This window comes from Hibiscus syriacus, unplaced genomic scaffold (assembly GCF_006381635.1).
Source record: "Hibiscus syriacus cultivar Baekdansim isolate YM2019G1 unplaced genomic scaffold, ASM638163v2 tig00113721_pilon, whole genome shotgun sequence".
Taxonomy (NCBI): Eukaryota; Viridiplantae; Streptophyta; class Magnoliopsida; order Malvales; family Malvaceae; genus Hibiscus; species Hibiscus syriacus.
This window is the reverse complement of record NW_024063468.1, coordinates 469,375-483,643: the sequence shown is the minus strand read 5'-3', so window position 1 is coordinate 483,643 and position 14,269 is coordinate 469,375. Positions and strand designations below refer to the sequence as shown.

The 14,269-nt window shown below is 35.1% G+C and overlaps 3 protein-coding genes across 3 annotated transcripts; 1 reads left to right on the top strand and 2 right to left on the bottom strand.

Moving 5' to 3' along the window:
• Positions 1-14: 14 nt before the first annotated feature.
• On the bottom strand, positions 15-897 carry LOC120186937 (protein MSP1-like; the record flags this gene model as incomplete). The annotated part of the gene is made up of 3 exons (XM_039190755.1): positions 15-219; positions 301-601; positions 679-897. Coding segments are annotated over 3 exons (705 nt in total), but the record flags the coding sequence as incomplete, so codon positions are not given.
• Positions 898-2,033: 1,136 nt separating this feature from the next.
• Positions 2,034-6,047, bottom strand: LOC120186875 (uncharacterized protein DDB_G0271670-like). Its single transcript, XM_039190709.1, has 5 exons — positions 5,445-6,047; positions 4,458-4,593; positions 4,272-4,321; positions 3,696-3,749; positions 2,034-3,561 (listed from the first exon to the last, which is right to left on the bottom strand). The coding sequence occupies exons 1-5, from the start codon at positions 5,687-5,689 to the stop codon at positions 2,304-2,306; spliced, it is 1,743 nt and encodes a 580-aa protein (XP_039046640.1). The 5' UTR covers positions 5,690-6,047; the 3' UTR covers positions 2,034-2,303.
• Positions 6,048-11,222: 5,175 nt separating this feature from the next.
• Positions 11,223-14,269, top strand: LOC120186876 (methionine gamma-lyase-like). The gene is made up of 3 exons (XM_039190710.1): positions 11,223-11,666; positions 11,750-12,151; positions 13,570-14,269. Exons 1-3 carry the CDS (start codon positions 11,288-11,290, stop codon positions 14,145-14,147), a joined length of 1,359 nt encoding a protein of 452 aa, XP_039046641.1. The 5' UTR covers positions 11,223-11,287; the 3' UTR covers positions 14,148-14,269.

Sequence of the window (14,269 nt, the reverse complement as noted above, 5' to 3'; positions counted from 1 at the left end):
ACTCGGTTTTAACAGATTGAAAATTAGTTTGCAATTAAGGAAATAAACAAGAACACTCGCGATCGGTGGAAAAACCATCCCACAAGGTCATGAACTCAGTTTTCATAATAGCCATTGTATCCTGATCCGTGGCTCGTCGTTGACCAAGAAGACTATCCACTTCATCAATGAATATAATAGCTGGCTGCAGCTTATAAGCCAAACGAAGGATGGCATTCACTGCAACAATATAACACAACAGTATTATTATGATCTTAGGATCCCTTAAATTGATCAAAAAGAAATCCCCACTATGTTCACCTAGTTTTTGGGCGTCGCCAAACCATTTACTCATCAAATTCGAGACTCTAACATTGATAAAGACAACCCCAAATTCTTTGGCAATGACTTTGGCAAGCATGGTTTTTCCTGTCCCCGGTGGTCCGTACAAAAGCACCCCTTTTTGGGGATCCAAAAGCTTGCCATAAGCAAAAGGCTCGGGCCTTCTAAGAGGAAGAATAACCAACTCATACAAAGCTTCTTTGATTCTATCAAACCCACAGACAGATTCAAATTCAACGTCTATGTGATCTGGGTTCACCACATCACCAACCATCACATCCTGCATTTTAGGGGAGGAAGAAATAACTTTGAGAATACAAATGAATATGAAGAAAAAAATCGTTCTTTTTGAAGTACCTCGTAAGGGTCAGTGTGGATGAGGGGGCGGCCGAGGCGTTTGGAGATTGCATTTTTGTTTTCAACGGATTTCTTGGAGGAATCGCGATGTGGGTTGAGTTGTTTGAGGCCGGCGAAAAGGACCAGGCAACTGAAAGCGGTGCTGACTGCATATATGAGTAATTCTTGTAAGAAGCTCCTGTCCGTACGACGGCGGGGGGGGCATGGCTGTTTTGGCCGTTATGTCCGTTTTGCAGGAAACGAGGACGAGAATGGAAATGGAATGAATATTAAAACGTGTTAGGGGCGCTACGATAGGGCACAGGGAAAAGCCCGAGAGTTTCGTGGAGACATTAAGGGTAAATTATACTATAGGTCTTTCCTTTATTAGTAAAATTACAAAATTATTATTTAATTTTGAAACTCATAAACGGATCAATCAATTGTTACAAACAAGTTCAATTTAATGTTAAAAATAAAACTAAAGTTAACTTTTCAGTTGTAATTAGATCATTCATTTTATCAATTGTTACAATTAATCCACTCAATTTATCTATTGCTATAATTATGTCACTCAATAGTGACTAAAAATTTAAGGGGTAAATTACGTGTTTAGTACCTAAACTATCATTTTGATCCGTTTTAGTAATAAATTTTTAAAATTTTCAAAATCATACCTAAATTTTAGTTTGTATTTCATTTAAGTACCTCACTATTAAAAAATTTAGTTTTTGTTTCATTTTAGTAACCCGTTCAAAATTTGATGTTAAATTTTGTAAATTTAAGTACTAGATCGGACCAAAATTGATAGATTAGGTACAAGCGCATTAAGTTTTTAACGGCCGGTATTAAAATGAAATGAAAGCTAAACATTAGGTACGATTTTAAAAAATTTAAAAGTTTAAGTACTAAAATAGACCAAAACTGGTAATTTAGGTACCATACTTAACATCTAATTAAGATCCATTACACACTTATGACCAGTCCCTATACTCTTTTAACTTTTGAAATTTAATCCTTATACTCCCAATTATAAGAATTTAATCCCATTAATTTCAATCGATAGCAATTAATACTGTAATTCTTTTCAACTTAATTATGTGACCTTTTAATATTCAAAATTTACAATGTTGCCAATTAGAATTTAATTTTTACATCAGATAAGTGGAGCACCTAAATTTGTTGAATAAGAAGACAAAATTTTGAAGGTTCGAACAGCAAATGATTTGGAGAACAATTAGACTTTTAATCTTGAAGTAACATGCTTAAAATTATCAACAAAAAAACAAAAATAAACTGAACAATGGGGAAATTCTGAAATAAAAGGAGAATACCATATGTGTTATAAGTTTGTGTCATTCAGTAATTGCAAGCAAGCAAAGCTAAAGAAGCTTCCAAGTAGCTGATTACTCAGCTTTGCCACTATCACCCAGACCTAGTATTGAGCGCGGGCAATATAACATAATAAATGTAAAACTCATAGTTTTTCTTAGTTCAGGGAATTCGCCTACCAAACGCTTGTTTCAAGCAGAAATGTCAAATAACTTGGATCCCTTGGTTTAGGGATATCCATAAAGGTTGCAAGAGGTTTAGAGGTGAAAAATCAGCCAAAAAAAGAAAGAAAAAGAAGCAGAGAGGTGTTTGGCCTAAATCTTGTCATGCAGGTTGACCACCAAGTCGTGGGCATCGTCGAGAAGCTTCCAGACGTCGAGATGTCCGACCATACTATTGCATTCTCTCATTATCTCATCCATGCTACTGTACTTTTCTATTATCAGTTTCCTTCTTTGAAGAACACAAGCTGCTATTGCATAAAGCAGAAGATCATCGGTAGGGGGAGCTCGAAGTCTCATCCTCCCCCAAGCAGACTTTGCAATGCCGGCACGGATCGCTGCCTGGTCTGCCCACATCACTTCCCAGAGGCAAAGAGTCTGCTCAAAGTTTAACTCCCTCCTGAAAAGAACTATAACCATTCTATACACAAAGAAGCAATCTTCGGCTTGAAGCTTCTCCAGGTGTCGATATAGATGATTATCCTTGCACTTTATAATCTTGGACACAATGTTTAACTGTCTTCTAATGCCCACCTCGTCAAGTCGGAAATTGTGACGAGCTCTTTTCATGAAACCTGCAAAGCACCAGAAGGCCTCGGAGTCATCCTCCACCACTGAGATTATTGGGGAGAGCAGATCACTCATTCCTTGGCAGTAACCTATCTCGGGATCATAAAGGGAATAAGCCTCGAGGATAGAAACAAGCCGAGCAGCATGAAAAATCCTGCATGGGTTTAAGTCATCATAATCTTTCAACCCAACACTCTCAGCCAACCGTTGTGCTTTCACTGTGGATACTGCAGCCTGAGAAGGAGTGTATACGATCCAGTCATCATTTGCCCTCACGGCATCAAGGAGGATGATTCTCCTCCATTTGGCAAAATCTTCATCAGTGTGGAATGCAGGCCTGCCTTCTGTCTGGGAGGGAGAGGAACTATCATTATCATCATTATGAGTATTATTTTCCTCGGTTATTTCTGAGGAAAGGAGAGGTGTGTTTTCATGGTCTTCAGAAGAGTCAGAATAAGATGATTCTGTTTCACCAGTACAGGAATCTTGACTATCGACTACACTCTTGCCAACAACTCTCTCCAGAAATGAATCAGAGGATAACAGGGTTGGATGCCTATGATCATAGAACGGGAGATCAGAATCATCAATGGCTGGGCTTCCTCCATCGGTAGAGTGGGACCTACTAACCACGTCCTCTAAGCCTGGAGAATCAAGAATTCGACTGAAATTACCAAAGTCCTCACTGCAGATGTTTCCAGCAGTTCCCTTCAACTTACCACTCTTCTCAAGATGTTTAAGGATTTGGCGGCACTGTTTCCTCAAGCTTTCATACTCTTTCCTGTATCAGAAAAAAGTAAACAAACAATCCTTCAGGAAATTTAAAAAAGAAGGGAGAATGAAGATTGTAATGTAACAAAGCATTGGCAACCCATTTGCGTATTAAAGAAGCACAAGAAAGAAAACAAGTGATACCGTTTCTGACTTCTATAGGAATCTCTTTCTTCCTTCGTATTGTTGAAGTCATATCTGTTAACCAAGCAGATATCACCGTTAATTCGTTTAACAGGTCACTTATGATCCCACTTATCTAATGCATACGAAAACATCTCAAAATTTGTGTTTTCTGGATAAGTGATCAACACAACAAATTATTACAAATAAAGAAAAACTCAAGCAGCAAGAAAAAAGGGTACTAAAATGGATGCTTGAAGCATACTGTGCAAATGAATACAAAATTCTTCATTCCTCTCTTTCCTTCCAAAGGGTCTAACAACTAGAAAGATTAAAAATTCTTAAAACCAAGGACTTCTGTCCACTATTGGAACACTGATATATATATAAGCAGCCAGAAAAGTACCAAGATATAAACAAAAAGATGATATAGAAGCAAAAATTAAATGTTTAAAGAAAGAGAGGTTTATTTGAAAAGAATCAGGCAACTAGACAGTGATACGAAAGGAGTAAGCTAATTGAGAGGTCATAGAAGCAATAATTAAGTAGTTCAAAGAAAGCAACGGTTATTTGAATCAAAGTATATAAGAATCTTACACTCCAAGGAGTAACGGCCACACCTCTGCTCTAATACTTGGATCAACACCCTGCATTGAAGATGCAAAGAATGAATTCTCAAATAAGCAACGAAATATCCACTAAAACAGAATAAACCACATGCAATCTGCAAGAAGATAAGACAAAACTGAAGGTAAACAAATCAGTGCAAGTTTAATAACACACTCCACTTCGAATTTTCTTCAGAAACTTGACACCACCATCAACGAGTTTCCCATCTGCAGTGAACAAATTCTTCCATTGTTTAGGTAGAAGGGCATGTTTTCTTCTCCTGTGAGACCAAGGTGATTTTAGGCTACCCCTGCAGCGAGAAGAAACAAAACTAATAAATCTTCCCTCAAGATGTAAGCTTATGAATAATAGTTCCTATGATATCGGATGAAGTTAACAAAATATAAGCATATGCGAAAGATACACTAAACGAATTCATACACTTCCAAAAACAGCAATGAATCATACGAGGAAACAAAACTTTTGGAACACTCAAGTGAGTAATGCTAAAAGCTGAGTAGATACATGGAAGAGTGAAGACAAGCATGTGAAAAACTTGACTAGTTCTGCAAATAGAAGCGATTACAAGAGTAATTGCAATCACTGATATGTTCCATAGTGAAGATATAACAAACAAAAACCACAATTCCCAAGCAAAATAATTAAAATGTCCACCTCTTATGAACACCTATCATGAAGTACTACCAAAATGAGAATTTATTGGCTTTTAACCGTGTTTTGCTTAATAAATTTGATTCTGAAAATGACTGCTCCTTCGCAAAAGCTAGAGGGAACACAACAGTTGACTAGTTTGACCAACACAAGTGTTGAAACAGTTAAGGCTTTCAAAATACTTTGAAACGAATTTGAAAATCGAACCGAATAATGATCAGATTCAGAACCTTTAGGGAGAGCAAGAGACGATGAGATTGGAATCGAACGCTTATTAGCAACCTAAAGAATATGACGCTGATGCAATTATTCGACTACTTTCAGATCGGGGATTCAAGTAACGGATGAGAAATTATTTTATTTTTTTTAACAAAAACGGAAAAGTCGGAATCTATAAAATCCAAGGGAAAATAAGTAGAAATCTTTATTTAGATTTAAGGGAAGTAAGGAAGTAAGTAATTTAAGTTTAAGAGGAAAAACTGAACTCACCGATCAGTTTGAAGTGGTTGGAAAGAAGATGAGGAAGATGACGATGAAGAGGAAGAAGCAACAACTAATATAACCGATCGCAAATGACTCCACGACAACGATGAAGAAGATGAAGTATTTGAAGCCGATGATGAGGACGATGCTGAGGATGAGGATGTTGATGTTGATGCTGCTGATGATGACGACGACGAAGCCGTGTGACTTCGCCGCAAAGCTTTCAACAATGGTTTCTGTTCGGTAAGCATATCGATTTCTACTTTGCCTTTGATAATCAAAATCTAAGCTCCGTGATCGTTTTCCCCCTTTTTCTTTAACCTAAGAGAGTAGGCGACGGTGGCGGCGATAGCAAAGCCAGCCACGGAAGTGACAGCGATGACTATGCCGGAGTTGAAATCACCGAGTTAGAAGATCAGGAACCGCCGCCACCGATGCCAGCGTTAGCTCGCCCAAATAGGATCCATTTTCCAAAGATAGCAGCAACGCGGGCGCCGAATGAGAGAAAAAGCATGAAAACGGCAAAGTAAGCTGAAATTCCGATTTGACTTTCGCTTTGGCTCCTGCTGCTTCTTTTGGTAGGCGACTCCGCGACAAGGAAGAAAACACTACGAACCCATCAACAAACGGAGGATCCGCTTGGATTTGTTATTATTACTATTAATTAATTAATTAATTAATTAATAATGTTTTTTATGATATACTAAAAATAGTGATTTTAGATGAATTTTTTTTAATCTTTATATAAATAATATTTTTCACTATATTATGTAAGACCATTTATCATTTATTTTAATTGTTGATTTATTTAATTATTATTTCAATTCAAAGCTTTAGCTCCCTTTTGAGGAAAGGCAGTAAGAAGGAACTATCTCGACCAAATAATTAAATACATTTAACTATTATTTTATTCGTCTCCATTTAACAAACTAAAATGTATATTAATATATCTTTATGTATGGATTCTTTTTCCCTTCTCTACTCCTTTCATTATTAGCGCAAGAGAGACGGGCGACAGTGAGTGTGTTAGGGAGAATTCAAGGGTAAACTACAATATTGGCCATTCAATCATTGTAAGATTACAAATGCGTCATTAAATTTCAAAAAGTTACAAAACATTTATTCAATTAACAAATTGTTACAAATATATCACTTTGCCATTAACATGAAATGGGTGTTAGTTTTTTTTTTAGTTATGATCATGTCATTTTATTTATTAATATAATAAGTAGATCATTTAATTTATCGATTATTATAATCAGAATAATAAATTATAATTAAGAACTAACATTTGTTAAACACTCAACGATAAAATGACTTGTTTGTAACAATTGATTAATTAACTTATATATAACTCTTTTAATTTAGTAACATGTTTATAATCTTACTAACAATTATGATAAATTACATTCATGGTCAATCAATTATTAGTCAAGTTACAGACGGGCCATGTTTTTCTCTAAAAATATGATTTAATTATTCAATTAAAATATTATCAGAAATTGGTCACTAAGTCATTAATTATTAGACGAAATAATTAAGTGGTATGATATAATAATAGTTCATTTCTTAAAATTTATATATATTCTATCAATTTGATATTAATTTTAACTAATTTAATATGTCGTATTTAAAAGATATATTAGTTCAGTACTTATTCCTCTCTTAAATTATTCTTCATTGTTCATCATCATCCATACTTGGTACTCTTATTAATACTAGATACTTCATTTGAAATCATTAATTAATCTAACACATAAATTTATAATGCATATGTATTTTTAGTTAAATTTTTAATGTTAGATATCTTATTAACATCTACAATAAGATTAAATCCACATTAAAAACACCAGAAAGCAGTGGCGGATCTAGAAATTAAAAAATAGGGGTCCAAAATTTTAATATCTTATTCTAAAAAAATTTGGGTATGTAAATTTTCTTATTTTTTTCTATTTCTATTAATAAATTACTAAATTTAACATTTTTCTCAAAATAATAGGTGTGCAATGACTCCCTAAATGTTAAATTTAGGGCCCTAAATTTTAATGTTAAATTTTTTCTTATTTTAATTAATTGTGTGAAAGTTTGGAATCGGACATTTGCTCTAAAAGGAGCCAAAGGGCTCATCAATCAGACGTGGGCTGGGGGAATCGCGATGCCGTTGATACCCATATTACATCCAGTCATCGCATAACTAAAGCAAGTCATGGAACGCTGTCGCTTCTTGAATTGACGCACCAAACGCTGGATGGAGTGAGCGTGCGGTGAGGGTACTCACTTTTTTTTTTTAATTTAAAATTATCATAGGTTTTATGTTCTAAGTTTTCTATATTTATTTATTTTTGTTAAAAACTTATTTTTATCTCTTAAAATTTTATAAATTTAAGTTTACTCTAAAATTTTAGAAGTACAAATTCATCATTTTTAATATAAAATCATGTGTCTATCTCTGGTTGCACCTCTTTTCGGCCTCTACAAACAAGAAAATAAATAAACGAATGAAAAATGGAACAATTATAATAAATTACGAATGATAACGGGGTTAAAATACGAATGAGATAATTCATCAAGTGATCTTAATGATAAAAAGAAAATGTTATTCCCCTTAGGGTACGTTTGGTTCACGGAATGTAAGATTACCAGTGGGAATGTAAGATTACCAGTGAGAATGTAAGATTACCAGTGAGAATGTAAGATTACTGGGAATGTTGTATTTTGTGTTTGGTTGACTTAGCAGGAATGTAAGATTATCATGTTTGGTTAAAAGAATAAAAGATTATTAGAATGTATATTTGACCAAATTGTCCTTATTATATATTTGTTTTTTAACAAGTTGAAAAATATTTATATATTTTCTTTAAAAATTTTAAATTTATAAAATTTATATAATTTTTTTTACAAAATTGAAAATATAAAAAGGTTTATTGAAAGGGTAAAATTTTATTTTAACCCCTGAACTTCATATAAAACTTTAATTATAGATTTTTTTTTGTAAATCTAAAATAGTTTAAGAATAAATTTGTAATTTAACTTTCGTAGAATTTTTATTATTCAATGACAGAATAATGATATTTTTGAAAGAAAAAAAAATTTAAGAACATCGTGGTACAAATATTTTAGTTCGATCTGTTGGTCAGGTGATAATGCAACATAAATGTCCGCATTTGTTTTATTTTTTTTATCACTTTTGTTGTCGCGGGTAAGATATTGTGAGAAACTGTAATTTGGTGTCGTTAAACGCCGTTTTAACTTACATTTAACCAGTGACAGATTCAGAAATTTAAAAACAGAGTCCAAAAATGTTAATACTCATCTTTTTAATATAATGGATATGCAAAATTTCTTATTTTTCCTTATTCTTTTAATATATTGAACTATTTTAAATATCTAATATAAAATAATGAGTATACATTTAACCCCTATGTGACCATATGCATCCGCCCCTGCATTCAACTTGTGTTTCAGAATGTCTGTTTGCAGGCTGCAAACAAAACCAATTGCACCATCAATGGGCTATGGCGATTCCTCGAATCGATGTCAAGGTACGTTGATCGCTCTCTAGATTATTGACTTGTCCCTTCTTGTAGTTATATGATTTTAATTCATTGTAAATCACGAAACCAACACCAACATGCTATAGTTTTGTATTTGACAAAGACCTCCCTAGTGACCTTGTCCCTTGTCATAGGATGTATGGTACTTTCAACATATGAGCAGAGAAACCCATAATCCATTTCAAAATTCCTCTTCCAGTCCTCATAGTTCTTTTTTTTTTCAAATTGGATTTTCCACTGTACAGTAGATAGTGATACCAAAAGTATTACAATGTACTTAGGGTTGGATTTTAGCTCATCCAAAGTTTTCAAATGTGTTTGAAGGGTTCGGCCATCATACTTATAAGTGGCAGAGTCGTACAGTATTGAGGGTGGGTACGCCAACCCTAAATTCGAGTTTCCTTATACTTAATTACTTATTTTATTAATAATAGCGTCTATCATAACAAAATTTTTATGCGTTCCATTAATAATTATGTTTTAACTTTCTTTATTTTATGATCGTTTTACATATTTATCCCTACATAATTGTTGAAAAATGTGACGTAAGGCACACGTGTGATGAGTTGGTAGATGCATATGAGGAGCTTGGTTTTTGCATGATGTATCCATGATGAACTTGATTACATAAGTCTTTTTGCATGATGAACTTGAAAACCCAAGTCTAACCCTTTAGAATTTGATTTTCCAAATTAGTTGGGAATTGTTCCAAATGCAAACGTGTAATTTTACGTCCTCATCTTTACTTCTAAAAGTGGACTATCTTATTATTTAATAATAAAATAAAGGGGTTTCACCCTTATCTTTTTTCCAAAACGGACAAGGCAAACCTGATTTCTGATTTGGCCTTGTCAAAACAAAGCTTGAAGTTGATACTCACGAGAATGAACCTGAATAGGTTATCAAGTTCGTTTCACACGTGTATTTAGTCTTAGCCACATGATTTTTCTTCTCCACGAGTATATGCCAACCACGTGGCATTACTTATACCATATTACCTCTCCCTTTCATTCTCGAAACTTCCAACTCATTTTCAACGTGCATTTTCGCTTCATCTGTCGTTCCATTTGTGTACATACTACATACGTATATCTTTCCATATGAACAAACCGAAACTCCAAATGATTACACGGCTACCTACGAAGTCGTCATCATCATCAAGTAAAACACGACCAACATGAGAACAAACAAACATAAACAGAAGGGACATGTCGATTAAATCGAATCCCACCGTCAAATTATGAACCTTAAACTCATCAACGTAACCTCAGTTCAACCAATAACCAACAATCTTTGGAATCACGCCCGTAGCAGAACAAAATCCACGCATCGAGACACCGGTTATCACCAGTTTCATAACAGCCTGCCGTTCTGAGTTTGCATATAACTCCACGGCCTTCACAGTTGCTTTTATTTCAACTTCATTCGAGTCTAAACAGCCAACAGGGCCGTGTCAAGAAAGCTAAAAACAAGCTCTGTCCATGCCTTTCCAAAGCAACCACCTTGTAGAAGAACATCATAGGGTCAAAATCATTGCAAATAAATCAAATAAGACCCCTGTGAAACCACTTGAAATATGTCTCAAGTGGATGTCACTCATATTTTTGGCCTATGTGGCAGAAAAGCAGAAATCATGGACCCACTTGAAATAAACGTGCTCGTTATACCTAGCCAATGGAAGCGGACAAGACCAAAACCAGGATAGAAAAAAGGGATTAAATTTAATATTGATATTTATTTGGGGCGGAAAAAGGATTAAACTTACTTTTGTTCAATTAAAAGTTTTCTAAACGTTTTGATTAGGTTAATCCTTAGGAATTTGGTAACAGAAAAATAATCAAAACGATATAAACATAAAATAATAAATGTACAAAAAATCAAATATAATATAATTCAATCTTACTTATTATTATGTACGAGATGAACTATAATTTATTATAAACATATAACAACATGACAATACTTGCATGTGTGTATGAATTTGGTTATTTGACTTGATAATTAGAACATGAATTTTCAAATAGAGGAAAAGATAAATTTCCCAACATTTTTGTGTCCAAAATAGAAAAAAAAAGTGACTGGATTCATTGTATTTTGTTTTAAGACAATTAAGGTAAAGCCAGGTCAGATCTTTAATTGTCATTAGTACCAAAATTAATTAATTTCTAAACAAAGCGGACCTTCGTTTGAGTTCTCTGCTTTTATTTATAGCTTCAAATCCTCCACATCTCTTCACAAAAACCCTCGCTAATTCCCTCTCTCAAATCAATCTTTGGTTTCCTTATTGAATTAACTATGGCAGGAACCCAGAGCCGTGGTCATGTTTTCGCCGGTAAGAAAAGAGGTACGGCTGCCGATGATTTTGACGGTGACGATGTTTTCGTGACAAAGAAGTCAATGTTGCCCACAATGGCAACGGAAACCGACCCTGCCGCAGCATTAGCCAGCGCCCGCCATGAATTCGGTGAGCACGGTGGTGTTAACATGTCCATCGAAGCCTCCGCCACCTTCACCGTCATGGAACCTGAAACCATGCGCCGTATGTTCGCCGGTGAACTCGGTCCCGATCGTGATTTCTTCATCTACAGCCGTCATTTCAACCCCACCGTCTTGAATCTTGGCCGTCTCATGGCAGCCCTCGAAGGAACCGAAGCTGCCTACTGCACCGCTAGCGGTAATTAATTAATCAATCCTCCCTCCTATGTTGTTAAAAAGAAATAGTTGTCGTTAATAAATGATTTGGTTTCGTTATGACAGGTATGTCAGCTATATCATCCGTGCTGTTGCAACTCTGCAGCAGCGGCGGGCACGTTGTGGCGTCGAGGACGCTCTACGGCGGCACACATGCACTTCTAACGCATTTCTTGCCCAGAGCCTGTAACATCACGACCACGTTTGTCGACATCAACGATCTCGAAGCTGTGAAAAATGCCATCGTCGAAAGAAGGACCAAAGTCCTGTACTTCGAGTCGATGTCGAATCCCACGCTCACCGTGGCCAACATTCCCGAGCTAAGCAGAATCGGGCACGAAAAAGGAATCACGGTGGTTGTGGACAACACCTTCGCCCCAATGGTTCTTTCTCCGGCTCGACTCGGTGCTGATGTGGTTATACACAGTGTCTCCAAGTTCATCAGCGGTGGGGCTGATATTATTGCAGGTTCGTTTGTCGTGTGTTTCTCAGTTTTTAGTACACGTGTCAGACATAAATCTTTCATTGTTTTGTTTTGATCAATCACGTGTGGCCTTGTGATTAAAGGGCTAATATATATATATAAATGACTGTTGGATGAACGAAAATAAATTATCGAGATTGATAGTAAAATATGTGAAGATATTCACTTAAAAAAATAAAGAATCAATATGAGTCCTCTATTATCACACATCCAATTATCTTAAATTTATATAAAACTAAAAAAATTTATATTGTATAAGTGGATTCTAACCCATCTATATATATATATATATATGAATGACCATAGATGAGGTATGAATGACCATAGATGAGGTCGAGTTTTTGGTCCACTTAAATTCAATTCGAAAATGAAATCTTTTGTATGTATTTGATATGATATTAAGGATAGACATTTTGAGATAAACATTTTTATATATTTTAGATATATTTTATATTATAAAATTTGTTTCCACCACACTTAAAATAAAATTATATATGTTCTTTTATTCTTAAAATTTTATAAACTTATTCTTCTAATGAAATTTTATGTAGGTATCTGTCTGACATAGGTTTAAGAAGGTCTTACCCAACCTCATGAAATTATACATCAATTCTTATCTGACATAGTTTTAAGGTCTTACCCTAATTTTAGACTGAGTTTTTTTTTATCCTAAATTCTATCAAAATACAAAATTTTAAAATTAGGGATGGGCACGGGATGGGGCGGATTTTTGGTCGTACCGACTCTGATATGAAATTGTATTACTTAAACCTGACCCCTTTTCATCTTGATAAATTTTAATATTTCTCCTACCCCAATCCCACCTTGATTTTTATATTAAAACATCAATCCCGACCCAAGATGAATATATTAATATTTTAAAATAATATATTATATAATAATTTTATGTTTTTTAATAATTAAAGAATATATTTTAATAATATAAAAATAAAAATCCTTAAAATATTAAATATATTATAAATATAAAGTAAATTAATCATTTAAATCGGGACGGGTCGGGTTGAGTTTTTTTTCACCTTAAACCCGCTCCCGATTCGTTCCAAAATTATTTATCATATAACCCATCCTGAACCCCAAAATTAAAAAAACCCATTCCTATAGGGTCGGGTCGGGTTGAAAATCATCGGGTTCGGACTTTTTGACCATCCTTATTTAAAATAAAAATGAAACTGACCAGATCGAGTTAGGTCAAAACTTGTTGAGTTTGGGTGAAATGTCCATCCTACTATTAATCTCAAATATTTATTTTTATTTATCTAATGATCTTAAATCTTTGTGAAACTAATTTTTTTTAATTTATATAATTATATCCTATCCATATGTGTATATATAGTTAAGTTTCGTTTTCTCCAATAAAGATGATTATCATGCACGTGAGTAGGTGCTGTTTGTGGCCCGGCAAGCCTGGTGAACTCGATGATGGATCTCCACCAAGGCGCCTTGATGCTTCTAGGCCCGACCATGAACGCCAAAGTCGCCTTCGAACTGTCCGAAAGGATTCCTCACTTGGGCCTGAGAATGAAGGAGCATTGCCACAGAGCCATGGAATACGCCATCAGGATGAAGAAACTCGGCCTCAAAGTCATATACCCAGGCCTCGAGGACCACCCACAGCACCAGCTCCTCAAGTCCATGGCCGACAAGGAATACGGCTTTGGTGGGCTTCTTTGTGTCGACATGGAAACCGAAGAAAGAGCCAATAGGCTGATGCACCACTTGCAGAACCACACTCAGTTCGGGTTCATGGCGGTTAGCTTGGGTTACTACGAGACTCTCATGTCCTGCTCCGGCAGTAGCACCAGCAGTGAAATGAACGCAGAAGAGAAGGCGCTTGCCGGCATTTCGCCGGGGCTGATTAGGATGTCCATTGGATATATTGGGACACTGGAGCAGAAGTGGAGCCAATTAGATAAGGCACTCTCTATGATGCAGGATTCCACCTTGTTCAATAAGAACTAATGCTTCTCTGCTGCAAGGTCTCGTTTCTGTTGTTAAAAGACGGTGGGTTTTGCGTTATATAATGTTTTCTTTTAAGAAAAATGGGCTAATTGAATGATTCAAACAAATTTAGCATGGTCCAA

What these genes read in the sequence shown, in the direction of transcription:
- LOC120186875 (XM_039190709.1), bottom strand. Translation starts at nt 5,689, where the DNA reads ATGCTTACCGAACAGAAACCATTGTTGAAAGCTTTGCGGCGAAGTCAC. An exon ending in CAACCACTTCAAACTGATCG is followed by an intron (nt 4,594 to 5,444) that starts GTGAGTTCAGTT and finishes TTCTCGCTGCAG; the next exon opens with GGGTAGCCTAAAATCACCTT. An exon ending in TGGCCGTTACTCCTTGGAGT is followed by an intron (nt 3,750 to 4,271) that starts GTAAGATTCTTA and finishes CTTGGTTAACAG; the next exon opens with ATATGACTTCAACAATACGA.
- LOC120186876 (XM_039190710.1), top strand. Translation starts at nt 11,288, where the DNA reads ATGGCAGGAACCCAGAGCCGTGGTCATGTTTTCGCCGGTAAGAAAAGA. An exon ending in TGCCTACTGCACCGCTAGCG is followed by an intron (nt 11,667 to 11,749) that starts GTAATTAATTAA and finishes TCGTTATGACAG; the next exon opens with GTATGTCAGCTATATCATCC. An exon ending in TGGGGCTGATATTATTGCAG is followed by an intron (nt 12,152 to 13,569) that starts GTTCGTTTGTCG and finishes GCACGTGAGTAG; the next exon opens with GTGCTGTTTGTGGCCCGGCA.